The sequence below is a fragment of the Branchiostoma floridae genome, chromosome 3, assembly GCF_000003815.2.
Source record: "Branchiostoma floridae strain S238N-H82 chromosome 3, Bfl_VNyyK, whole genome shotgun sequence".
NCBI lineage: Eukaryota > Metazoa > Chordata > Leptocardii > Amphioxiformes > Branchiostomatidae > Branchiostoma > Branchiostoma floridae.
In genome coordinates, this window is record NC_049981.1 from 21,544,967 (window position 1) to 21,572,680 (window position 27,714).

Sequence of the window (27,714 nt, forward strand, 5' to 3'; positions counted from 1 at the left end):
CTGTCTGTATGTATACGTGTCTGTGTGCATGGTGTGCGTATGTGTGTGTATAAGTGTGTGTGACTCTGTGTGTGTGTCTGTCTGTATATGTGTTTGTGTGTATGTGTATGTGTGCGTTTGTGCGCGCGCGCGCGTCACTGTGTGTGACAGTGTGCATGTGTGTGTGGTGTGTTTGTGTTTGTGTGTCTGTTTGTGTGTGTGAGGGGGTGGCTGTGCTTGCGTGTGTGTGTGTCACTGTGAGCGCCCGGAGGGCATTGGGGTTTTTTTTAGCGAGGGGAATCGAGGGCATAGGAAACACACAAATTAGCGTACCGGGATGTGGTGAATTGTCGGCGAGTGTTATTCCCCTCGGGGTTGACCACAGAATCACGGCTTCCGGACAGGCCGTGACGTTGCACTTCAAGACGGCGCTGTGACCGGATGTGGTGTTGACGTCACTTCCGCTCGTGTCGATGCTCGGCGTGGAGAAATGTGAACAGTTGCACTTGAACTGTTCGAGCGGTATCTGCAGTCCCAAAAAGGGAGAAAATATGAATCATGTCTTTCTACTAGCTTTTTTTTATGTAAACAAAAACAGGCATTACAGTTGTAGTTGTCGCCTGAATGTTTTCTTTAATTTCATACCTCGCACAAAGTGACAAGTTTAAAAAATTATGCCTTATAAAATCTGTAACATCATATCTTATGTATACTTTACCAGTTTGATGCCTTTATATTCTTTCTTTTATTTCCTACCTCGCGCAAAGTCTTGTTTCGTAGTTCGGGCGGGTCCTGACACGTCAGTGCTCCAGCGACGAGACCCTGTGGAGACTGCTGCCATCGCGCGTACTCGTACATCTGGCAGTCACAGCGCCACGGGTTCGACTCCAGGTTCAGGGCCTCCTGTGGGTCTCCTGCGGGAAAAGAGTCAGAGGTCACTTTAAACAGAACCACGGGTTCTACTAAAGGTTCAGGGCTTCCTGCGGGTCACCTGCGGAACAGGTCAGAGGTCACTTTAAACAGAGCCACGGGTTTGACTCCAGGTTCAGGGCCTCCTGTGGGTCACCTGCGGAACAGGTCAAGGGTAACTTTAAACAGAGCCTGGGGTTCGACTCCAAGTTCAGGGCCTCCTGTGGGTCACCTGCGGAACAGGTCAAAGGTCACTTTAAACAGCGCCACGGGTTCGACTCCAGGTTCAGGGCCTCCTGTGGGTCTCCTGCGGAAAAGGGGTCAGAGGTCACTTAAAACAGAGCCACGGGTTCGACTCCAGGTTAAGGCCTCCTGCGGGTCACCTGTGGATGAGGCCACTTCCCGATGAGGGGATTTTTATGATTGTGTAACGTTATATTGTATATCAACACTTATAAGGCTAACGTCACATTTTTACAGCTTTGCATTTGTATGTAGCTAAATAAAGAACTTGCTCACATAATTCATGATCATTACAAACTTACATACATTACAAGCTAGTCTACGTTTAAAATTTCGACAAGACAAGCAGTGTCTCACCATAGTACGTCAGTGGGTCGAAGACGTTCCACGGCAGGTACCGCATGTCGTTATTCTCAAACCACAGCGACTTCACTCCAGTGGACGAGTTAAAGGCCTCTCCGTCTATCAACCGCAGTTTGGTACCTTTCAGCATCACCTCGTACATGCTCTGACTTTGCCATTTGAAGGCATCGGGGCCGAGGTAGACGATCGGGTTGTGGGATAGATCAATGGAAAATAGATGCTTCAGAGGTTTGAGGGCGTCCGGGGAGAGGGAGGTTATGTTGTTTCCCTTCAAGACTAGAATATACAAATCGGACAGGTTAGTGAAGTCTCCGGGATGAAGGGAAGTGATCTGGTTGTCGGAAAGGTCCAGCGTTTCTGACATTTGCGGGACGTGATGTAACGCTAAGGATGGCACCTGGGTCAGGTTGTTGGAAGCTAGTTTAAGGGTGTCAAGCTGAGACAAACCCTGCAGGATTGCAGCGTCGACAGTACCCCTCTGTCGGAAGTATTTGATATTAGAGAGACATAGGGTCCTTAGGTTGCCTAACTTAGCAAACTGTTTGCCTTCTAAATATTCAATTGGGTTTGAAGAAATATCCAAATACGTTAGACCGGAAGGCAAACTTGGAACTGAAGTGAGCAGGTTATTTTGAAGCTGCAGTGTGCTTAGAGTACTCGGAAGTGAAACGTCGAAACTTGCGAGTGTGTTGTTTTGAACGCTGAGGCCTGTTAGAGTGGCGAGGCTGGCGAAGGTTTTGGCCGATATCACTTTAATTTCGTTCGCTTCCAGATTCAGTGTGGACATTTCTGTGATTTCGGAGAAAGCAGTGTCTGACAATGCTTGTAATTTGTTGTAGCTCAGGTCGAGGGTGCTCACTGACTTTAACCCACTAAAAGCGCCCTCTATCGAGTTCAAGCTGTTGTTCGCCAAACTGAGACTACCAAGATCTCCAAAGGCGGCAAACGCCCCTTCATGAATGTAGGATATGGCATTTTTTGTAAGGGCCAGGTTTGCACTTTTTCCCTGTGGCCCAACAAACGCCCCCTTCCGAATTTCAGTGATACTGTTGTCGTCCAGTCTGATCATAATAGACTTGCTCATATTTGAAAATGCCCCTACTTCAATATTCTCCAGCCCGTTCCCCTGTAAGTAGACAGCCGTGAGCAAAGGCAGATCCTTGAAACAACCTTTTTGAATCGACTTTATCCTGTTCCACCTCAAATCGACGGTGTCCAGTTTTTTCAGGCTTCCAAAAACACCCGGTGGTAAAGCGGTTATTTCGTTATGCACCATTTCTATGTAATTTAGACCGGGGACTCCCACAAACGACCCAATGTCGACGGTAGAGATTAGGTTGTCATCAAAGTAGATCGTGTTGAGATGGGACAGTCCTTCCAAGTCACCGCCCTTTAGGGCGGACAACTTGGTACCCCTGATGACGAACAGGGTAGTGTTCTTTGGAGCTCCGCTAGGGACGCTCGTGAGGTTTGGGTTGTTACAAGTGACAGTGACCGCGGGGGGAGAGGAAACGCAAGAACAGCCTTCCGGGCAGTCGGCACTGATGGACCATTCTAGCAGACAGGCCGCCATGATGACAACGAGTAGTTGTTTTGTTATGAGACCCGCCATCTTGAATGTCTTCCTGTGCATAAGCAAATGATAAACATTACTTTTGCAGTGCCCGAAGCACGCGTGATGTTTGGATACGGTTAATAAATACTATAAGATAACAGTAGTCGTTCCAGAATTTCAGCTGAGAAGCTCTAGGTAAGACTAAACTATTGTCAGACCATCTAGGTTGTGTTCTCTTTAGAAATGACATAGAGAGATAGCATGTTAGAATTTACATTGTGCCACCACCAACACACATATTTTAACATCGTCTGCTTACCTCTGTGATACCCCCAGGTTACTAGGGAAGCGACCTCTTTGCAACCGCGCTGCGACCTAGAATTTGACAGATCGCTCCGCGAACTTCATAGATACGAATATATCTTTTTACGCTCTGTTTGTTCTGTCATCTTTTCAGTAACATTTTTTCATATTGAAAGATATTTCAAATATGAAGTCAAGGTATTGATACAAATTCGATTCCGGTCGCATCGAGGTCGCGGCGAGATCTCCATCAGGTGGAACGGGGAGTTACAGGTGGTCTTATGTTTGGGACCCCTTTGTTAGCGTTGTCCACTTGTAAAGCAGGGTGCATTTTGGCTACATTTATGGCTATATTTGTCCATTTTTCTTTTTTTCCAGTGACCTGTGGAGCCTGGTAGAGGGTAAGACATTCATACGGACCTCATACGGACTTGCATATATAACGTTACGCACGTGTGTACCCACCTTAACGTTGACGCTAACCTAACTGAGGTAACATCGCTTCCTACATGCATGAATCAAGGAAGTAATTTATAGTTATACGAATTCCGTCTTGAGCATTGATATGTCTTCTGTGCGGGTACATGGACTAGAAATGGCAAGTTTCTGAAGCTAGCTTACGGTGCAAGACCGTTACTTAGTCATATTATAAAGTATATAGTTACATATTCTACTGCAATTTGCCCAAGCATTTACATGCATAGGTCAGGATAGGAAGCGCAATTGTTACTCACAGTTTGGAGCAGTAGAAAGGTGGTGCGCAGTACAGTGTCTGTAGTCTGGACTTTGAGATATTTGCATACCGAGAGGTCAACAAGCGACCCCAATCTTACAGGGAGCACGTGGTCTAGATGTGTGCGTTGTAAGTAACGTTACAATAGAAGTCGTTTAATTGCACACCTCATTTGCCGATGTTACGTGCAATTATCCGTGTGGTGCAATGATGCGAAGTTCTCCCGCTGGACCGCACTGGCTGGGGATTTGGGGTTTCCGTGCAATTCACAGAAATTAACTGGCTCTAGTGTACTTAGTATACTTAGTATTTTCCAAAGGGCGTACGTTTTCCGTCGCCACTGTTTTGTTTTGCTTTATTGACAGGACGTTAAACGTTACATTGCCTTAGATGCTAAACACATAATTAATACATAATTAGATGCTAAACACATAATTAATCATGGGCAGTTTTTAAACGTTAAGAAACTGGCTTTAAGACGACCCTATTTTGGCACCATACCTGATGGCACCAAACACCTAATATAATGAGTTCGACATCGTATTGCACCAGTGTCTGTTCTCTAAAAAACTTTTGAATTTTGTTTTGACTAATGATAGATAACACACACACAGAGTCTCACACACAAAGTCAGTTCATTTCCCTTAGCGTCCGTCCTTTATTCACGAATCCTTCTTTGTACCGGTCACTATTCTCTATGTAACTAACCCGTGTGCAACTGCCAATGATATCTTCTTTAAGGGACTACGCAGTAGGACAGAAGTATTCTGGAAGCAAAGGTCGATGGGCAAAATCGTGACATTTTCTTAAGCGCCATTTTTTTCTGTGAGGGGTTTGCCGACAGAAACAAACAACAGCATATGAGAAAAGGTCATGATTTCCCCCCATCAACCTCAGCATGGAGAGTAGGAAAGAAGAAGAAATGAGCTGGTTTCACCAACCTAGACTAGTTTACGAAATAGCTATGGTTCACTCAGGCTGTTGCCAGGGCATACGTACATGTCAGAGGCAGGTGACCGCAGCAACAAGTTGTAACCTATGTCGTCCCCATTTCTGTGTCCATTCGAAGTGCTAGTTACTATCGGATGGATTTTAGTCTTCTTTCATTCATCAGCAGATAAACGTTCATGCTAAGATACAAATAAAGTAAACTATCTGCAACGACGAAGTTTGATTTAACAAAGTACCTGCACGCCAACAATGACACAGAGTCTTAAGGCCTTCTGAAGCCACAAATATTTAAAACTTTAGACGAACAACGATTTAGTCTACTGGCGGAGTAGTCACAACGAAATTACTAAGTCATTTTTCTAAACAATGCCCACACAGTGTATCCAACAGTAATCAACATTCGCAAAAGTAACATGTACATAGAAAACAAGACATAACGTTATAGTCATAACCAATTAGGTAAATGTTATCTGGAATTACTCAAGAAACGTCCCTTAACACATTTATCTAATGATTGTCACACAATATACACTAGATGGTACAAACATGTTCGGACTCAGGGTGGTGTTAGATTCTGTATGTTTAACTTTTACGACACCTGGATAAAGTTAAACTTCAGTTTTACCAAATATTTTGGTCAGTCCGGTTTTATGATGGAAGTCAAAGTTTTACTTTATCCAGAATGAGTTCCACCTACACAGATAAAGTTTTAACATAATGTTGCGACTTCTATCTGAAATATAAACAATTTTCTTTCATGGATGATTTTGCGACATTCATGAAATCCTTGAAAAACCCCTCAAAAAGACGTCCGATATGCAGCCGGTTTCTTGGAGCGCCGGCGTTTTTTTTTTTGGTTGTGAGGGGGGATTCTTGACTTTCATCGTAGGGGAAGGCTCAACATGGATCATACTGTGACTTATATCCTTGAAAATCCTTGTTTTCCCTAAAGATTTTGGCCCAATCTGGAAACGTTTTGGGTTAGAAAGAACAAGTAGGGTCTAAGCTTTCCCAATTTTGGTCAGAATTTGTTCAGTTCTCCAGTTACGTTTGCAAAAGGAGATATAAAAAATTCAGTTGTTTGGTCCTGCCCATGAGAAAATTGGGGTCAAAGGTAATATTTCTTTAGCCTTTCTAGTAGTTTGAGCTGATCAACCTACTGTTCTCTTTGCTGTATGTTTTTAAAATAGACCCTTGTGACGAAGTAAAGCAATTGAAATTCAGATTTGGGCACCTCTTATGACAGGCAGTAAAAAAATTACGACAAATGTGCAGGTGTTGGCGCGTCGCGTGTGTTTTGGGCACACTTGTTGACAGATGGTGGGCGTCACTCCACTGTCGTGGTGGGTATTAAAGTGCCTTATCCAAAAGCACAAGGTCGGGACAAGGCGAATATGGAACCCAGGACCTATTAGGTTCCGAGTCTAGCGCTCTACCCGTTGCGCCACACAGATGACAGGCGATGGGGAGGCCCAACTCTGATGTCTGCCCTAGGGCACAACTTGCAAGTCTTACAGTTACACGTACTGCAGGCGCTGCAGTTTGCGATGCTGCCGCATGGCGTCCTGGCGCAGTGCCTGCATAGCCACCTGTCGCTGTGCTGCCGGTTGTGCAGGCCCCGGATGACGTTTGGTACCGCACACGCACCACGCGTACAGCGCCTGGCACCCCTCACGGCGCAGCTGCGGCCGGAAATACACGAACACCACCGGGTTCACGCAGCTGTTGGAGAACGCCAGCAAGTGTGCTATCGGGTTCACATACGACATCATGATCACCCTTTCCCCGAACGCCAGCCGTCCGAAGTCCTCCAGAATCCAACAGGCGTACAGCGGCAGCCACGACAGGGCAAACATGGCCACGATGGTGATCAGCATCTTGATGACTTGCTTCATCTTCTGCGTCTTCTGCCTGGCGGCGTCGTCCTCTCCCGGCGGCCTCTTGTACCACAGGTGGATGCAGATGGTGATGTAGAGACCGCCCGTGACCAGGAGAGGCACCAGGTAGCAGATCACGAACAGCAGGAGCGTGTAGAGCTGGATGAGGGGCCAGTCCTCCACGCAGAGGCTGAATAAATGAATGCAACAAAATTTCATCAATAACATTATAAGGATTACAGCACATTTATGTATGAGTGATCTGGTCTCGCATTTGGAATAATGTACAAATATATTTACAGAGGGTGAAGGAATGAATAAAAAAAAATTCACGGGTCTCAGTGGCAAGTGTGCAGATGTTAACACACTGGCAGCACCAAATCCGTAGGTGTTTTTTGGCACCTTTAGACAGATTAGCCGTGAGGCTCGGTGGGCGTCACTCCACCGTCATGGGGGCAGGGGCATGGCGTGACCTTCTGATTCTGACTCCAACGCTCTAGCCGTTGCGCCACACAGACACCCCACAAGGAATGAATGAATGAACTTAATTGCTCGACAACTGTACAGGATATAACATATGGCAATGGCTACTACACTACATACAGATACGAAACTACATACAGATACAGTGCAACAAAATTTCATCAATAACACTAGAAAGGCCGACATTTGCTTAGGAGCAAATACAGCATATTTCAGCCATAGCTTTTCCCATACAACATTTAACTGTCTCAAATAACCCCTGCTCGAAAATGGAACATTTAGGGGCACACCCCAGTTTCTCGTCCCCATTGAAACGTATAGTTAAGAGACTATTTTCAACGACGCCGTATTTCCAAACAAAATTTTCCCCGGGAACTACACCTATACAGTATCAGGGGTGCCTAAGTAATCATACGATCCTTACGGAAAACATACGATCCTTACGGAAAACATACGATCCACTACTAAGAAACATACGATCCTTACGGAAATCATACGATCCTTACAGAAAACATACGATCCACTACTAGAAACATACGATCCTTACTAATTTGCTGGACCACGTGACATCAGCGCCAAATTCAAGATGGCTGACTCTGGAGAACTATTATATGCCGCCTAAGAAGCCAGCATTATTGTAGGTTGGGGTTTTGGTGTTTAGCAGGATGTGATAAGCCCGTACGCAAAGATATCGTAACGAATAATGAGCAATCCCGAGGCCGCCATAGTGAACCTGCCGCTTGTGTGACGTGACCCGTGCGTTGGTCCAAAAGATTAGTAAGGATCGTATGTTTCCCGTAAGGATCGTATGTTTCCTAGTAGTGGATCGTATGATTTCCGTAAGGATCGTATGTTTCTTAGTAGTGGATCGTATGTTTTCCGTAAGGATCGTATGTTTTCCCTAAGGTTCGTATGTTTTCCGTAAGGATCGTATGATTACTTAGGCACCCCTGAGTATACAGGAAGTAAAAATGTACCATCTGGTCTAACATATCTGATTTGCAAGAAAATTGTAGGACCTAAAATCTCACAATATCCTAATGAATTTCGAAAGCCCGTAGCGATGACATTATCGGTCAAGCTGCCCGGGGTGCTTCACTGTTTGCGTCCTCTGAGCGATACCCGGAAGCCAAGATGTGTCGACAAAAACTTACCAAAAACAACATATAGGGGTCGAAGTTTATACTTGCAGCGGATCCGCTACGCTAATTTTACACTGAGTGACTGGGCACTAAGGGACTGGTCGATATTTAGCGGGGGGGTGGTCGTCGGGGGGGGGGGGGGGTATGGGCCTAGGAAAAAAAATTTGAGCGGGGCGGAGGGCCTAGGAAAATTTTTTTGCTCGGACTATCAGTGAAATTTGTTCGTCAAAATGCCAGAAATGGCGTTTCGGAGGGTCAAGATTTCAAAATTTCCCGGGCCTCAACAAGCTTGAGACGCCTCGCGCCCGAGTTCGGCGCCCGGCAAGGCAAAAAAAAGTTGAAGGCTTCGGCGCTCCACATGCTGCAAATTCGCTCAGTATTCACTCAGTAATATTTTCCTGCCGCGCCTTTGACTCTATCTCTGTTAAACACCGCTACAACGTTGTAAAACTATTGATGTTACAATAGTATTTACCGTTTTAACGCTGGTATAAAGGTGGACGGAGAAAACATCAGTCAAATTTGTTTACCTTTCTTTTGAAGCTGGCGCGGCAAAGACATGAAGGCGTCGACCTGTCAAGAAGTGGACGACGCGGAAACTATTGCTTCTACTACAACTAAGTTGAGGGACAACGACAAGGGGCAGCGGTGCAGTCATGGCTGACACCGATCGCGAGGAAACGATGCCAAGGCCGCGGTGGACGGCTCGACTGTCGAGTCCGTCTAAAATCCAATAAAAATGGCGCGAATGGCTTCGTCACATCGGAGACGAGTGGTGGGTGACGTGTGTTTACAGTTTGCACCAGGAGAAAAACATTCTTTAACGCTTCCTTTGTCGATAGTTTTTAAACTATGAAAGTAGGAAGCGTGACTACTGAGAAAAGAATCTGAGCTAACCAAGGAGCTTTTATCTGATAAAAGCTCCTTGAACTAACGTGTCGGATTCGTCATAAATTCCAAAGTCACGTTAAATGCATTTTAAATCGTACAAGGTCCGGGTGATTCCGATCGGAGTTTGCAGGCATTGCAAATTAGAATCGTGAATAAAAGTGAATGTTACCGAATAAATAGTATCATAACATTTCTTTTGTCATGCTTGTTCATTTGCTTACGCGCCTTCAACAATAAAAGTTGCATAATACAGACATAAAGTTATCATGTTGCTGCAACATCGTGCTGGCAAAATGTATGTTTATTCATATAAACATTGCACAGGTAACACAATTGTTTAGATTTACAGTTCAAAACATTCTAACGATAAATATTGATGAGGAAATAATCATTCTCGCCATTGTTAAACTTACTTATCAAATCTAAACTGGCCAATTTTCCCGCGATTTCCGCCAAGTAACATTTCCTCGATTGTCTCAACTTACCCTGCCAAAGTCAAATCTGCCGAAAATGATTGATATTGCTACGCGGAATGTTGGCAAATTCATCGACAAAGACATGTACTCTGATGTTCAAGGAACGCGTACCTTCTGCTACCGTCCAAATGACCTTGTCGTTAACTCCAAATCCTCGCAAAAAAACTATTTTATATATACATGTATATAAAACCGGGCGTAAGGTGACATTCGTCCGCTGTGTTGTCAAGATATGCACGTGTTTCTATATACACGGGGCTGGAAGGCCCCGCTATTGAATATTAATTAGACTTCGTCTTCCTTTTCGCTGATTGGCTGGCTCGTTAACTTCATTTAACTTGCACGTGCGGGGCTCTGCGGGGTGACGTCACGGCAAAAGGCCGAAAGAAAACCAATTTTCCCTCAGAAAAGTGCTGAAATTTACTGTATATAGTAAAGCGCTGGTTGCAAGTTAGCAATTTACGTGTTTGTAAGCATAAGTCCGTGAGATTTCTGAAACAACAGCAGTTCTGTGATAAACGGAACCTTCTAAAAACGTACGGAGCTAACAGCGCAGGGAAAATATACCATCGCATCACAGAAATGCCCCTAAAAACTGATACAATAAGCCTTCTGAATAGCCCAAAGTGCAAGAGTTTCCCCCAACGGGGCTCTGCCCCTGGACCCTGCCGGGCCGGGGCCTTCGGCGTTCTTCGGTGGACCCCGGGCCCCGTGTGCCGACGCTGTAAAAAATTCTGGCGGGAACACTGCAGTATATACGGAATCGTGAGGCCCCGCTTATGAATATTAATTAGCCTTCGCCCTCTTCGCGCACAGGTGTGGGCTCCGTGCGGGGTCACGGAAGGTCACGTCAGGAGGCCAAAAGAAAACAAATTTCCCATCAGAAAAGTGCCAAAATTAATCATTTTAAAGTAGTTTATGTCAAAACTTTTACTTGGATCATTTTACCAACTATCTAATGCCTATCTACACCAAATTTCAGCTCATTTGGTTATAATACCAGGGTACAGGGGGCCCAAATATACAGTTTTGGTCTTAAGATGACCCAAAAACCTTAGTAAAATCATTTTAGAGACAGATATGGGAAAAATGAAAAAAACGTCCGAGGGTATTGGCCCACTCTACCCTTGTGCCAAATTTCAAGTCATTCGGTTGAGGAACAACGGAGATACCGTGTTCTGAAGATTTGACAGGAGAAAGAAAGAAAGAAAGAAACATTACGAATACAATATATTTCACCATACCTATGGTATGGCTGAAATATAATTATAAGGATTACAGCACATTTATGTCCGGGTGATCTGGTCTCGCATTTGGAATAATGTACAAATATGTTGACCTACGTATGCGGATATTGGAGTAGGACATGCTAGCAGTACATGGAAGATATCGGTCTGCGTTCCACATAGGGAAAAGTTTGTTTTAGTTCTAATATTCTGTAACGTTAACAGCGCACCCCTCCCTTTACTGTATACAGGACAGGTCATTACAAAGTGGAATTCACCTTCGAGATTTTCATTACATGCATGTGGGACAGTCTCTGAGTGGCTGGTGTGTTACGGTGACGACCTTTTTTTTCTAAGCAATGCGCACTAATTCTGAGTTTTTTAATGCCGATTGTAAAGGATTTATCATGAATTGATGTGAGATATTCTTCCATATACCTGATGCTGCGGCCCAGCGGCGGGATGAAGAAGGCCGTCTCGTGCCGGTACAGCGCCTGGGGCAGCATGGTGGCCGTGGAGGCGACCCAGATGGTGCCGACCGTCACGGCGACCTGGCGCCCGGTGAAGTGGCTACCTGGCGCGCTGAACAGCATCCGGCATCTGAAGTATAAAAAAGAGTGTTGAGTGTTGTGATACCCATGGTATTGTTAGTCACGTCAGAATAACACCCCTCCACTTCAATGTACCTGCATATTAAGTGTCCCAAGGACTGATGTAACGGAACACCGAACTCCCATCCTCTTCGCACCACGAACCAGAGCATCGAGCACATGTCTCTATCATCTTTGTACACCTACTCAAGATTAGATCGTCTTAGCAGCATCTGAATATCTCTGACTGATTCTCTCGAGCAACCTACGAGGTACAACATTGAGCACTACATTCTCCAGCTTTCCCACATTTACGGACGAATCTGAGAAACATACTTTCCTCTTAAAATCACAAAACCCACAATTTGTACAAAAAGTGGGGCTCTGCTTAAAAAAAAAGAAGTCAAACCCAGTCTATCTAGATATAGCCAACACTAGTATACGAGTTTTGTACAATGATGTTTATCGTTGTTCATTGTTACATGCATGTCCCCTACCGTTCTGCCACGTACTTGCAGTTAGTCTACGGGCACGAACTTGCAAATAAAGTTTCTGTACCTTTCAATAACATCAACACCCATAATTCCACCGGGTGTCATAATACCACCACATGAGTAGCATAAATGAATTCAAAGTTACTCAAAGGGTTGTACCAATGTAGCATCATTAATTCCGGCGTATAACATACGCTGCAGATATTTCGGTTTTCAATACAATCTTAAGCAGGCTTCAAAAACGATTTTTTTTACATAGCACAATTATGGCACCAGTGGAATAATGATAATGGTTGTTAACATTTTTTGTTAGATTTCTGAGGAGGGTGACAGACGACAACGAAACAACATAATCGGTTGAACAAAAACCTGGTTGTGTACAAGGTATCTTGTTATTCAGCCACTAACCTGCTGAAATTATCTGCGTATGCTAAAAGTAATGTCAAAATAAATCAGAATAATATTATATATCATATTTCATTTATTTATTGATTGTTTTTCGGGCACCATGGCTCATACGCGGAACACTATGTACATGTAATTGAACTAAGAGATGGCATCTCATGGCCTATAGCTATGTACATTATATACAGCTTCTTTGTATGTATTGTTGTTTTCTAGCAAAGAACTCATGATCAGACTTTGATACCTTAAAAATAAAGTTCACCTTGTAGAGACCATGTAGAGGTTGATATGTTGATATACAGCTCACATTACCATTTATTCCGTGCATATCTAGAGACCCTATGCAGAGATTCGCAAAGTTATATCTCTAGAAAGCACATTGCTATAAGCGTACCATAGAGAAAGTAAGGACGCAATACAATAAACGATTGTATGAAGATATATTGATGCAACAAAAAGCACGGCTACATAATAGGAATACATACAAATCTGAGAAAACTACAATCAATCATTCTGATTAGGCATTATTTCATTTTAAGATGCTATAACTTTGTAGTTTATGAGTTTATGATTCATTGTACAAAAAATAGACCATCAATATTTGATCGCAAATAATTCCTAGATTCAGCCTGACAATTTTAGAACACATTGACATTGTTTTAAGTTAATGTTTAAAATGGTAGTTTCACAACACGTTATGCATATTCTGGTTATACATAGAAATCATGTACTGTCATACTCGTCATTTTAAGGTACTTTTGTAATTAATATTATTGAATAGTATGATATTTCACATTCTTCACATTACCCCAATGGACGTGTTTATAGAGATGCTCGGCTAGTTTGAAATTCATGAGCACGCAGACAAAATAAACCGTATTTCAGGAGGAAAACAGGAACATAAATATTTCAGTCATGGCTATTGCTATGAGAGGTACTGTATTTTACTGAAGCCGCGGTACTTTGGCCCAAGGAATTTCATCGATAGAAAAAATCTTTTTACGCTTTGTGTGTCCTGTTATATTTTTAGTCCTATTTGTACGTTTTGAATGATATTCCAATCAAAAAGTCATGATGTTGGATGTCCATCGCTCTGCGATGATGACGTCAATGGCGCCAAAAAAAGCGTAGGGACAACGCCAACGTGCTGCATTTCAATGAGATACCATTATCCGTGCTTCTGCCTTTACTGTTGCCTTTACTGTCAGCGCTTTATGTTCCCTTATTGGGTCCGCACATAGTACATATCCATGCTTAAATTTCCATTTATGTTTATGGTGTCAAAGTAAGATGGTTGTGTAATCACTTTGTCTCTGTACTTATGTTTACTCGACGTTCAGTCCGCTAGATTCCCATCTAAACTCTAGGATAAGCGCATAACCCATTCTCTGTGTAAGACTGCCAAGCAACCAACTCAGTGACATGAATGATCTCTTGACTTTTCCTGTCTGCAGCCATAGAGCGCACTTCCTTTGCGTTTTGGTGATCGTTTGTCACCTTCCTCAGGGCAATTCTGACTTGTTCACATTGTACTGCAGCATAGGCTTCGTTACTGACACGTGCGTTCCCAAACGTAAGCACCACATTAACTATCAGTCAATCATTCACTATGTATATGTCACAGTAGAGATCACGATCCAGTAGAATCGCCGATTCTCCTAGGAGAGATCCCGATCGGAGTTGGTCCTAGGTATGTATGTAAATGTTTTTCGTCTGAAATCGCATCTTTCAGCAGCGACGCCTATGCTGCAGTGCAATGTGAACTAGTCAGAATTACCTAGAAGAAGGTTCAGACGGTCACCGGAACATCGATTAAGAAAAGATTAGTTGCGTACAAGCAATCAGAAAGTTATGTTCTTGATTTTAATACAAAAAGAGGCAGTGAGAGCCCATCTATATTAACAATGGCTGAAGCAGTAAAGGTTAGGGATTATCACGTGGCTGAGTTAGTTGGCAGTCTTGCACGAAGAATAGGTTTAAGCGCTAATCCTAGAGTTTAGGCGGGAATCCAGCGAAGTAAACGTTGCACACGCAAGGAGTTTAAAGGATTTACAGTAGATGGCGTCAGGAGCAAGAAGTAGCATTTTGATGCTATTAAGTAGAGCCCCGTTGCTTTGCAGACGTTTTCAGTCCCTTACACGGAATAACGATTGACAAACACGTACGACGAATACAAATATCTGTGAGATACACCATTAGCGACAGTAGGTAAAAAAAACCAAAGCCCTGAGTTCAAATGGCTATTTTGAGCGGTTTAGCTAGTGATCTGACTTTTCAACCTTGTCAAGTGCAACAAGTTGACTTAACCGAGAATATAATTCGGTACGAATCTGCGTTTATTCTCGACACGATGAAGCAAAATGTACCGAGCTGGCGCCGTCAGCATGTAGTCACCTTTAGTACCCATCTGTCAGTCCCAATTGCTTCTAGGATTTTTCAAAACTAATAATCATCCTTGCATTGCAAGCATTGTAGTTCTAGCGATGGCAGCACTGGCACGATTGGATTGAAACTGCGTTTGTGTATTTTGTTTTGAAAATCTGCTGAGCACATTGGATGGCAGAGGCGCTGTACCGCGATTATCTCACAGTAAAACGTCTGACTGGATCCGTGGCCTGTGCTACGATTTTTCCGCAGCTGTTAGTGCCAACAAAAAACGGAACAACCCTCCATTGTACGGTGCAAAGTGGATTATCTAGTTCTAACGTCTTTCAAAAACAACTCTCGTACGCACCAAAACTAAGTAACCCATGACGGCATCTTGCACAGATATTGCTGCGTTGTACAGAGCGAAATAATATTCCAAATAATATTGTAATTGAAAAAGCAATGGGCAGGTGCATTGTGATTTATCAAAGTGACACCAGGATTTATTATATTAAACTTGGATTATTTAAGGCTGGCTTGCGACCACTCAAGCGAATCGCTGGTTATGACTTCAGTCCGGAAAAGAGGGCCAATAAAGCAGAAAATATGAGAATGGGAACTACTGAGGACTGGTAAAATTGTGGTTTTCATTCTAATATTCACTCTGCATGTGACTAAGCTAAAGTTGTTTTATTACTTTCCCTTCACAATGTGTGTTATCCGCCAACCCAAATATCTGCAAATATTACATTCACAAGCGTAAAAGAAGTATTTAGTTTTCGATTGGTATTGGGTTGGCGGAGTAGAAATGTGGTAAAACTAGATACGGCTCCAAACATTGTAACATTTAAGCGTATGATGAAACTGAGAGCTGACCTCAGACCACACGACCGGCTGACTGCATTATGATTATGGATAACGACCTTTTTTGTACATATTTGTATGTTATGTAATGTGTTGATGTGACAAGTACTATGTGTTATCCAGGGCCCCAGTGTAAAGCAGTGTGGTCACACTGAGTTGGGCTACCCTGGCTTAAGAACACAGAATAAAAAAAAAAAATGAATAAAATGAAAAATGTATTTTGTACGTATGTGTATATTTTTGCCTACTCAAATATACACCACCAGCTGTGCCTGATGAATACCGCCGACACGACGTCTGACCGTCTTCCCCAAATCATATCGAGTTGTTTGAGTAACTGCTTTTTGACGTCAATAAACTAAATACTGTACGAAATCTCCAAACTCTAGAATCATGAACATGCTGTTTTTTTGCCTACTCAAATATACACCACCAGCTGTGCCTGATGAGCAGCGCCGACGCACCGTCTGACGCCTTCTCCATTATCACCCCTCAAATCTACGTCTTATGACGCCAATCTTCTGTCGAGACTTGGAGGATGATATGATGGCGGCATGGTTACTCAGGGCACTAAAGATAATTACGTCGACATCCTGCAATCCATCTTGTTTATCACACAGCTTTACATGGCTTGGTACGAGGAAGAGTTTTCTACATCTATTTTATGTTGCAGGGATATGGTTATGATATATAGCCCAACAGCTGAAATGTGGTCTATCATTTGGAAAATCAAACTAAAACCTTATAATGTATTCGCAAATTCCTGATTGTTATGGCCGATGTCAGTTTTTTCAAACATAGCAATGAGATATTTGAAAAGTTATTGATAGATTCTTATTTTGGTACTTTGGCAGGGGTCGAGAAAGAGGTAATATTTAATAATGCCTCCCTGGGCACTTAAGCTGAACTTGTTTTGATATCTTGTGGACATGCTATGGCCTTGAATTTTTATTGTCTAGATACCTCTTGGTACACAGCGTATCAGTGGTTCAGCTTTGGGCCCCTAGCGGCTTGCTCTGGAACTGCAAAGGCCAACTGTTTTTTGTTTTGTTTTGTTTCAGACTTCAAACGAGAATTCTCAAGAAGGGGTTGATGATTGTTGGTATGTTGTTATGGAGTCTCGAGGATCAAACAGAGTTGACTGTGGTCACCTGGTGTTTTGACACACGACACAAAAATCCAGAGACAGTCTAATGAGCAAAAGATAATGTCAGGAAATGAAATAGCAACTTTTTGAACAGAATTCAAGGACCGAGATATTCACATCAGCTGGCTAATTCAATGTGGATAACTCAAAAGCAAATAATTGGTTCAAACCACGCCGATTAAACCGGTGTACCGAAAGTGCGAAAAGGAACGAAAAGGAACGAAAAGGAACGAAAAGGAACGAAAAGGAACGAAAAGGAACGAAAAGGAACGAAAAGGAACGAAAAGGAACGAAAAGGAACGAAAAGGAACGAAAAGGAATGGAGTATGAAGCAAACTTAAATAAAATCAATGAGAATATAAGGAATCGGTACTGCGGGCGTTAGAAGCCTATGAAACGTGTTTTATTTTACCGAGAATTTGACATTATCAAATTTTTACAGCGCTGTTTCAGGCTGTTGTTTTTGTGTGGCTAAATTATTCTTTGAAGATCTGCGAAATACAAAGAAACGGAACTGAGATAAGAAAGTAAGGACTAAAATTCATTGGGTGGTAGATGAATATCGATTATTATACATTTTCAGGATGAGGCAAGATTGTAACGTTGTTGTTGTATTTGGGTGGCTTTTATTCTCCCTAGAGGGGAGCGCCGCATGCAAATGACCTGCGAAATCCGGTCAGGAAAGATATGCTAATAAACTGCTGCCCCACGAGCATGACAGCTCCTTTTAACAGGGCCAACAACATGGTTTTCTGGAGACTGGAGACATATCTTCTCGCTCGTTCACAACGAAAGAAAAGCTGTAAAAGGAGAGACATATATACATTGTACCAAAGAGATTTCATCAAGTTGTACCATGAGTATTCATCATTTTGGCGGGAAGAAAGGTGCCAACGTGAGGAATTTGTGCAAAGGATATTGGTAAATACAATTTCTGTCAACAATTTTCCGTCATATTCAATACATATAAATTTCTGCCTCTTGCGACCGACATCAGGCCCTCGCTGATGATAAAAAATCCCAATGCCGGGTTTAGATGTCCTGGTTGCAAAACAAATTTAAGGCGTTGTATTAATATTAATGAAAGTGTGAAAAAAAAGGAAGGAAAAATAATTCCCAACATGCTGGGCTCGAACTTCCGATCGTCGACTTCCCTGGGTTCGAACATGCGACCTATATTTCTCTAAGGTCAAGTTCTTACAAATTGTGCAATACATATACTTGTAACTTTGCTATCATTGCATTTTTTTAACAACTATATCCACATAGCATGGCTTTTTATGATAAAATATGCGCAATCGTTCTCGACATAATCCATTTCTTCTTGTGAAATTTTATAATATAAATGTAATATGGATATTCTAAGGAATGTTATAACCACATTAACACGTACATGAACATAGATATGCATAGATAGGTCTCATCAATATTCATTCCTCCATTGAACCATTGCTATAGGAATTTCGTGGAACAAGCCGCAAAATGCATTTGCCGATCACAGTTTACCTTTTCCTAATATTACCATCGATTTTATTTGAATTTGCTTCATACTTCGTTCCTTTTCGTTCCTTTTCGTTCCTTTTCGTTCCTTTTCGTTCCTTTTCGTTCCTTTTCGCACTTTCGGTAGACCCGATTAAACGGTACCCCAACTCAGAGGCCATGTCGCAATGCTCAGAGAAACCGCGTGAATGTCAAGTAACAAAGGTAACTCAAAACCAGCTGATAAACTTTAACAAAACTCAATGGTAACTGGCTCAGATATGAATGTATCTTTGTATCTTTGTGGGTCCATGAAAACAGTATGATGAATACATACTGTCAACATCCATGCTCTATACAGTCACGTTTCTCTTTCTTTCACTCTGCACATTAAAGGGGACTGTTTGAATGCAAATGTTTGAATTAATTCAACCTTCAAGCATTACAACAGAAAGGTCACAAACAGATGTGAAGAACGTCCATGTAAAACGGTCAGGGGGCTTTGTCGTCGCCATCTTTTGTGTTCCGAATATCAGCGAGGTTCTTTGATATACGGGTAAACGGAAAATCTTTGATATACGAAGCTCAATACCTTGCCGCCACGGAAAAGGCGCCTTTGTGTTTGGTTGAAAGCTGCTTGGTAGTCTGGATCACGTAGTCACATGTTTTGTACAGTACAAAGGATGCATTTATTCGTCTGCAGATGGCTATGGCAGCAGTCGAAAAGTAAAAACGACTGTAGAGTCTGGTAACGACTCGCTAGCCGATAAGCATGCAATTGTCCTTTGTGTTAGTGTTGACTCAACAAGATAATTATGTTCAAGTATGGTGTCTAATCTATTTTCCGACAGGAAAGGCCTGGTCTGACAAATGATCAAACTTTGAAAACATGTCGTATTATTCACTAAACAACGAACCTCACAACATGCAGCTAATTATAAAGGACTAGATGATATGTCCCGCTTGATTGTTTATACTATTACCATTCATGAATTAGGTTAATTCCTTAGAATTGTTAGATAATAACAACTCATTTGATTTTTAAAACCGTTTTTCATGTACAAGTTGCCACACATTGTATCCTTAGTGTATCTTGTATGTAGTGCAAGAAAGTTCCTCTTCTTCTTCTACTCTACCATGTCATGTATTCCTGTGCATAAGTCCTTTACTTAACATGCATACTTCCCGTTTGAATCTCGTGAGTTAAGAAATATATTTTCTTGAAAGTATATTTACAAACTATTGTCAAACCCTCTCAGGCTATATTTACTGTTAAATGTAAGTAATCGTGATGACAATGTAATATTTAGGTGTGTCATTGCCTTTTCCAATACGCCAACACGGTGAATTTTAATTGCTGATGTTCAGTGTGTTCTACTGTTGTGTGCCCTTCGCTTATAAAGTACGCCAGAAGATTTTGCTTGGGTAGAGAATGTTGATAAGCTTATTGGACCGTCTTTACATCACCGAAGATGGAACAACTCTACTTTTGATGGTGATTTCTACAGAAAGCTGATAACGTGACTAGACAGTGGAATAAGGCATCTTTGTTGACCAGTGAGCTGGTAAATTACATTTTGTAACCAAAGTTCAAGAAAGTGGAAACCTAGCCATCTTTACATCTTTTATCTCTATAGTTTGCTGTCAGGAATATATAATGGGCTTTAAAAGATAGTGGTCAACAACAGCTGTCCACCAGTCGAAAATCACGACAATAGCACATCCGGTAAAATTTGAAATTCTGCTTCAGAACAATAGGAACCCGCTAGAAGGTCCGATTTCGAACTTGACCTTCATAATTTAAATTTTCTTAACTCCTACCCACCTACTTATTATCACGACTATACATTCCCAACCATGATTCATGAGTTGTGATAATAGCAAATATACACACATCCTGTGCAGTACCGTACATGTACCAGGAAGCCATTTCTTTTAAAAACATCACGAACATCCACTTATACTGCTTCTCGAATCATGCTTTTTTTTCATCCAAAGCCACCTAAGTCGAACACATTACCTACCGGCCTATGTAATCGGCGCATATCTAAGATCTGAGGAAAATGACATGTTTCCGATGACGTCCCTGAAAAATTAGCATCGTTAGATAGGAATCGTAGATGTCGGCGAACGTGATCCAAAAACACCAAGGACGTTATATAACGTCGTTAATAATGGTATATAACGTCCTTGAAAATATCATCTAACAATGTGAAATCGAAGTACATCATAGCGCCGGTATTTCTAAAATCATATTCTGATTTTACAGATATTCGTTGTGGAAGCATGATTTCTATTTCAACAGAAAATGATTTTATAACACTTTCATCACTAAAATTTCAGATCGAAAATTTCATGCCACTTTATTTGCTTGCGGTTGGCCAGAATAAGCTAGGGACAGGTTTTCGCTAAGGCCAGTCGAGTAACCACAAATATGGCATTTTCTTTAGGTGGATTCACACGTGCGTGCATATTTAAGTCCGTGTGAGCTCCGTATGATGATGGAAGTATGGGAGTAGTCTTAGCCCCCACCAGGCTCCACAGGTCGCTCGAAAAATATTAGAAATTGAACAAATATAGCCAGATAACAAGCCAGCAGAGTTAGCTAGGACACAAACCATACTCTTCGAACAGCTAACTCCACTATAGCATGTTATGTATCTATAATTTTCTCCAATTTCTCCTATTTTTTCAGCGACCTGTGGAGCCTGGTAGACGCTTAGGATTCTATACGGACCTCATACGGGCTTGAATGTATATACATGTGTGAACTTGTCTTTTCCTAGGCCTTACGATACAGAAGCAATCATGTGAACCCTTCGTGTATTCACATTGTCGCCAGACATGCTAACAGGCAGCTGAAATGCAGTGATTGATTAAGAAGTAACGACCGGCTGCCCCTAATCCTCATTAACGTCCTGCGGACGGCTTTGTTGCACACATCCGCATTGACAGGTTGGAGGTGATTATTCACGGTGCAGACCGACTGACTCCCGCCCGCCATTAATAACATCATTGTCAAGTTGTTTCAGAAAGAGACTTCGCACCGTTATGACGTCAGAGCGTCATCCTTCAGCCAATGAGGGGGCGAGGTTGGAATGATAGGCTTACCTGTCTACGGCCACGGCTGCCAGAGTAAAGACGGAAGAACCGACGGCAGTTCCTTGTATGAATGGAGTCATCTTGCACATCACATCACCAAGCTGGTTTTCTATAAAGGGAAAAATACAAAGGGAGGACACACGAAATCAAATGCGGAAAATTTCTGGGAGTGAACTGACTAATGCTGAAAGACGCGCATTGGCATGACAGGGCAATGGTGTTAGATATAGGGGTGGGTACCGGTACAGAAAATTCAGGTCCAGGTCCGGTTCAGGTCCAGAGGATCAGGTCCAGGTCCGGACCTGATCATGAACCTGATTCAGTATAAAAACTTGTGAATTGAAGGTACCCAAAACATTGGTACATTTCGCTACAAAGAAATCTGTTTTGTGGAGTACTCGACTGATGTGTTCATTTTCCTGGACCGTTCCAGTAAGAAAAAACCGGTTAATGTTAAATATGTAAGAACCATACCGAGTAGGCATGAGTAGCAACAGAACCTTTAGGTAATATGTCAAAGGTGAAGATCCCTAAGAAATAAATAAAACGTGTCTGAACATTGTACAGTTATGCAAATCGAGACAATAGCACGCGTACTCGGCACAATGAACGAGCTTATTATAAAATCAGAGCAACCCTGTATAGTTCATATCGCACCGTCAGTATGTTTCATTTTGTACTGATGAAGGTGACAGTCGCCGAAACGTCTACGAAAGAATTAAAAGAAGGTTGTGTAATACCCCTGTCACATTATACACGATCTTCGGGCGTATCGATGGAAGATCGGCCATATTTAAGATCGACAGACGGTTGCGCATTTTTCACTTGAAAACCGTCCCTGTCACATGTAAGCCATACTTTGTACCTTGTACGATTGCTGTGCAATAAAGTTAATATTATAAGCGAGTCTCGGGCGATTGCCGCGGAATCGTCGTCCGATCGATTTTCGCCAAGTGTGACAGAGGTATAACGAAGAAGACTTTGTTCATCAGAGCACATCACCCCCCCCCCCCCCGTCTAGAGAATGCCTGGGAAACGAAATAACATATAACGGTATGGAAGAAAATGTTCAAGACTCAGACTTATCTATAATTTAAGCACAAGTAATACGTTGGTATGAACATTCTGCTCACGATTTGATTTAGTGGTTATAAGACGAAACTACTTGGCGTATCATTCCTCACGGCTCCTAAGGCGGGTCAGATGTTCTTCACGGCCATTAGCCAGCGGAAACACAGTCTCTATAAAACAAAGTTAACGGCAAATTTATGGCCTTTGCCATGGAATCAAGTCTGATATAGCGATATTCAGCTGAACAATCATTTGTCAGGTATCACCATGCAGCAGGGTGAACGAAAATGGGACCTGAGACATGCAATGTTTGATACAAAACAGAAATGAGTAGAAAAATTAATGGTCTATGAATGATAATATTATTTTCAGTTAAAGTTTAACTTAAAGAGTTAGCTTCAGTTCTCCCACATTGCACAAAGAGGCTGGACTGTGTGGAGATACTTTACCTATTAAGTTGAAATCTTAATTATCATATAGCCAGTCGCCGTGGACCAATCAGAAGGCCCCGTTCCACGTTGGTTATAACGAAGTAACATATAGATTCCGGCCAGGCCAGTGTGTTCGCTTCTTTTGATTGGTCAGAATGAATCGACACCGGCACCGTTGTCGATTTGCATCGACACCGGCACCAGAAAGGGAAATACACACAGGAAAGTAAGGGATATGCAGGCATTAGCCAATCAAAAGGAGCGAAACATATGCCAGAGCAGAGGGAATAGGTACAGACTGAAAGAGGGGGATGGCTCCTTCTGTTAACATTGGTAATACTAATGAGTATTGTCGTTCTAAAAAGCCAAAGACTGCAGTGTTTCGAATATTTTCTGTGGAAATCTTGGTCTCAAAATGCAATCTGTAATCTTCTTACAAATGTATGTACCAAAGAACAAATGTGAATTTTCAGAAACTGGACAACGGAATTCACACGTATAGTACCAAGGGAAATATGCGTCATACAGGAGTTTGCAATTTGGGTAGGCTATATGATAATAACGTTAATGACCCGCCTGTTCCTCGGTGTACATGGTGTCATAACGCCTGGTCCTTTGCTATAAAACCACCTCATAAAACCACTCCTTTGCTATAAAACCACCTCATAAAACCACCTCGTTCGCTTCGCTCACTCGGTGGTTTCATTCGGTGGTTATAGCAAAGAACCAGGCGTTATGACACCATATACACCTCGGGGCGGGTCATTAACCCTTAATTAATTGAGAACACTTACTACAGGTACTATGCCGACGCCCATAGACAGAATACTACACATACTCAGATTACAGAAAAAGGTAAGGATGCAGAAACATTGCATATTCAGCACAATCATTATTATAATACATATGGTCTAAATACTATAGTTTGCGATGCCACACTTTCTACGTACCGAGAGACAAGCCAGACTGTGTTGAAAACCCATTCACTGGGAACTATCTAAAGCATCACTAAGCCAAAGTAATCGGGCTCCATTAGCAGAAAGGTTGCCGTTCGTGCCGATAACATGAGAGCACTACTGTGTATTTTGTCCTCTTCTGAGTGTTTGAATGAAAAAGTGCTGCCCTTCAACTCAACGCATTGTGATTACGTGAAAAGGGCTTTTAACGCCCTGGCCTTCTCAAAACGTCAATGCAGGGCTTTTTAACGTACGCGTGTTTTCTCAGACAAAGCTAGATACAAGGATCTCGACAATGACGGAGACTAAAGAATATTGTGGAACAGTCGAAGCACCATCGATCTAACATTGGTTGTTGAACACTGGTATGTACCCCATTACTTTACTTTTACTTTCAGACTGTACATGCAATAATAAATAGCCTTTGGTCATGACTTTGCAAAGAAAACAGTGATGTACATTACAGACATAATTTGGGGTTGGTACCGGTACAAAATTTTTTTTTTCTTATTGTACCGGTCCAGATAAACTGGACCTGAAAAATCAGTGGACCGGATCTTGGACCGATTAGAAAATGAACGGATTATGTCTCCAGACGCTCACGCTTACTGGTCAACGCAAAATAATACTAGCGAAGTAAAGGAGAGTTGGCTGACATCTGCAAGGAGTTACATGAATATAGGAGCTTTAAACACCAGTCGACTCCACCCAACAGAATACTTAGTAGAGAAATTTACCATTGTTTTGTGTATCGCCCATTCACAGGTTTTCACAGACAATTAGGTCTAGGTTCAGGTTTGGACCTAAACCTGATCCTCTGGACCTGGACCGTATCTGCACCTGAATGTTCTGTACCAGTACCTGTCTTTGATCCTCTGGACCTGGACCGTACCTGTACTTGAATGTTCTGTACCGGTACCCACCCCTAGACACGATACATACCCGTGTAGATATGGTTGATGAGAGTGAAGGGGATGCAGAAGATGCCGACCAGAAGGTCGCTGATGGCCAGGTTCAGGATGAAGTAGTCTGTTGACTTGTGTTCCTCCGGCGTCTTCCAGATGAGCCAGCACAACAGGCCGTTGAACACGATGCACATCAGGCAGATGACGACGTAGCAGAGACCGCAGATCACGATCATGACAACCCCGATCTTATACTTCAGCGATAAGAGTTCGTCATAGTCGGAGGTGGTGGAGTTGGTGGCGGTGCTGTTGTCTGGGTAGAAGTTGATCCAGGATGGGAGGTTCGCCATCGTGGCAGCTGCTGATGATGAACAGTCAGACACGAATAACGTAACGTTACATACGTCACATTCATACGTCATGTTTAGATACGAAGATGCTGCGCGCAGTCTATAAGTATAACACACCATTGTGGAAATACATTGGAAACAAACATCACTATATACGGTAGTGAAACGTCGCCGGCTGAATCTCGAGGGTCATTCATTAAAATCAACATGTTGATAAATTCATGTACCTGTTGTCAACCTCTTTTGTATCCACCTGTTTGTATGTATGTATGTGGGATCATGGACGTCATTAGCTGTGGACACAATACACTCTGGGTACTATTCGCAAACAACAAACGGCTTATAATAACGCCTTCTTTGCATACGGAAAATACGAGAGTGCCAGCCTTATGTTTGTGCCAATGGGGTAGACACTCTTAATGCCCGTAGAAGGAAATTGACTCACTCTTTTGTCATTCGCCTCCTCAACTCGAACAATGGTATCATTAAGCTCACAATTCATTCAGACATGTTCACTCTCTGTAACTACTGGCAACACTATGTTGGTCTGGTCTACAAGCGGTCATGCTTTCAAATAGCATGATCATACTGCATCCCACCGGTTGTACCCACTCTGTACTATAGAATAATAAAGAATGATAAAATATTAGAACGTCATTGATGGTGTGGTGTAGAAGGCCTTGCGGAAGGTACTGTACTTCTGTGGTGTCCATAAAGATTTCAATGACACTGACAGCGTTCTTTCTCAACCCCAAGCACGAGTACGGTCACAGTTATATTTCTGTACTTATATCATTAAGATAAAGTAAAACAACATAGACACATTTGTTAGATTTATCAGGTTGGCAAACAATCTACTTCGTCTTGCTAGTAGCCCATCATGCCTCGATGAAGCAGATGAAAGGTTATTGACAGATAGCAGCATCTCTTCGGTTGTGTAACCTGATCTCCAGCGGATATTTTACAAAGCCCCCGATGTTTGATTGAAAAATCTTTGAAATCTGTTGACTTCAACAGGACCGCTTACAGCGAGTCCATTTGTAAAGTAGCTTCCAGGCCCAGCCTGTGATCAAGTGTCCAGTGTAGCTAAGCAGCACGCATTTTGTTATCTTTGCTATCTATTTGATAGATGTGTTTGCTTGTGGTTGGACGAACAGCATAACTCTAAAAGCTATGGATGGATTGCTATATTTGGCATGTGGTTCGGTCTGGACTTATAAAAAAAATTATCATTGGGTTTTCCTAGTAGAAAATCTCAGGTCCTCGTCGATTTTAATGATGGTGGGTAACATGTCAATGACGGGAACATCATACTCAATTCATATATACCTTAGATTGAAGGGAACGTTCATGGATATAGTTTTATGATAAAATGATAATATTGTGACATATTGTGATAAATAGTGGAAATTACTATCGAAGTCATATGAATGGCCATTTGAATGTGTCTTAAGATTGGTTTCCCAATGGCGATCAATATGATGCTTTTCTTTCACCAATTTATAACGTGCATAAAGAGCAACAAAACATCTAACTATTCCTACTAACTAGGGTTTCAACAATCATTACGTAATCACGTCATCACATCATTACGTAATCACGTCATCACTACATCTCTTTGTAACAATGCATTGCAGCCTTCAGATTAGTTCACTACTGCCTACTAACAATCACAAAATTACAAAATAGTAACACTTACAGTAAAATGAGAAAAGAAATTAAGACACAAAATTAATCTATACCAGAATTTCATCTTTTTTTAGTCACCTACAAATTATGTTCTTTTACTCACCAACAATGCTGTTACACGCCCGTGTGATTTATCCATAGAAGATGGAATGGGCCGAATTGAAACATCAGCTATGTACAGTGAATTCAATGGGTACCTTCAAATTGATGTTCAATAGGCATATCTTAGGCATCTTTAGGGTGCATGTATGTGTAATGTTTAACATCTGCGCCTAGCTTTGAGTATTTGGGATATTAGAATGTGACTTAAATAATATACAAACAGCATGTGACTGGTACAAATGCTTCGATGATTGTGTTAAAGCCATATAGATTGGAAACAAATCCTTCTGATACTGTACATATCGGGGTAATATTTTAGCATTATGGAACACGTCAATCTCGTTGTTTTCAACATATTGTATAGCATCAAATCAATATTCCTACCAATCTCTGCAGAGAATTTAGAAGCAGTTTGAGGGCGCGGTCACATAAGTCGTGCGATCGTCGGTCGATTTTGATGCCATAGGATTTTCAAGCAAGCCATGACAGAACCAACCACAGACATGGATCCAAAACAGCATATTGTGTACCAAGACAGTCGAACTTTGCAGGAGACGTGCATTTTTGTCCTTCGAAATGCCCGACGCGATCGCAAGACCTATGTGACCGCGCCCTTATACCCCTGTCACAT

At 42.2% G+C, this 27,714-nt stretch overlaps 3 protein-coding genes across 3 annotated transcripts in view; all 3 read right to left on the reverse strand.

Moving 5' to 3' along the window:
* The window catches only part of LOC118412462 (leucine-rich repeat-containing protein 4-like), a 3,722-nt gene extending 1,682 nt beyond the window's left edge, over nt 1-2,040 (reverse strand). The window contains exons 1-3 of the mRNA XM_035815336.1: nt 1,489-2,040; nt 736-893; nt 313-505 (exon numbers count right to left, since the gene is read on the reverse strand). Of these exons, the coding sequence (XP_035671229.1) occupies nt 313-505; nt 736-893; nt 1,489-1,858 (721 nt within the window). The 5' untranslated portion in view covers nt 1,859-2,040. The remainder of the gene's footprint in view (nt 1-312; nt 506-735; nt 894-1,488) is intronic.
* Nucleotides 1,879-4,128, reverse strand: LOC118411745 (leucine-rich repeat-containing protein 70-like). Its single transcript, XM_035814228.1, has 3 exons — nt 4,087-4,128; nt 2,025-3,119; nt 1,879-1,891 (listed from the first exon to the last, which is right to left on the reverse strand). Exons 2-3 carry the CDS (start codon nt 3,104-3,106, stop codon nt 1,879-1,881), a joined length of 1,095 nt encoding a protein of 364 aa, XP_035670121.1. The 5' UTR covers nt 3,107-3,119; nt 4,087-4,128.
* A 2,425-nt stretch (nt 4,129-6,553) lies between these two features.
* Nucleotides 6,554-27,714, reverse strand: part of LOC118411746 (neuropeptide FF receptor 1-like) — a 37,696-nt gene continuing 16,535 nt past the window's right edge. Inside the window, exons 2-5 of the mRNA XM_035814229.1 lie at nt 24,980-25,303; nt 21,589-21,688; nt 11,570-11,731; nt 6,554-7,103 (exon numbers count right to left, since the gene is read on the reverse strand). Of these exons, the coding sequence (XP_035670122.1) occupies nt 6,554-7,103; nt 11,570-11,731; nt 21,589-21,688; nt 24,980-25,292 (1,125 nt within the window). The 5' untranslated portion in view covers nt 25,293-25,303. The remainder of the gene's footprint in view (nt 7,104-11,569; nt 11,732-21,588; nt 21,689-24,979; nt 25,304-27,714) is intronic.

What these genes read in the sequence shown, in the direction of transcription:
- LOC118411745 (XM_035814228.1), bottom strand. Translation starts at nt 3,106, where the DNA reads ATGGCGGGTCTCATAACAAAACAACTACTCGTTGTCATCATGGCGGCC.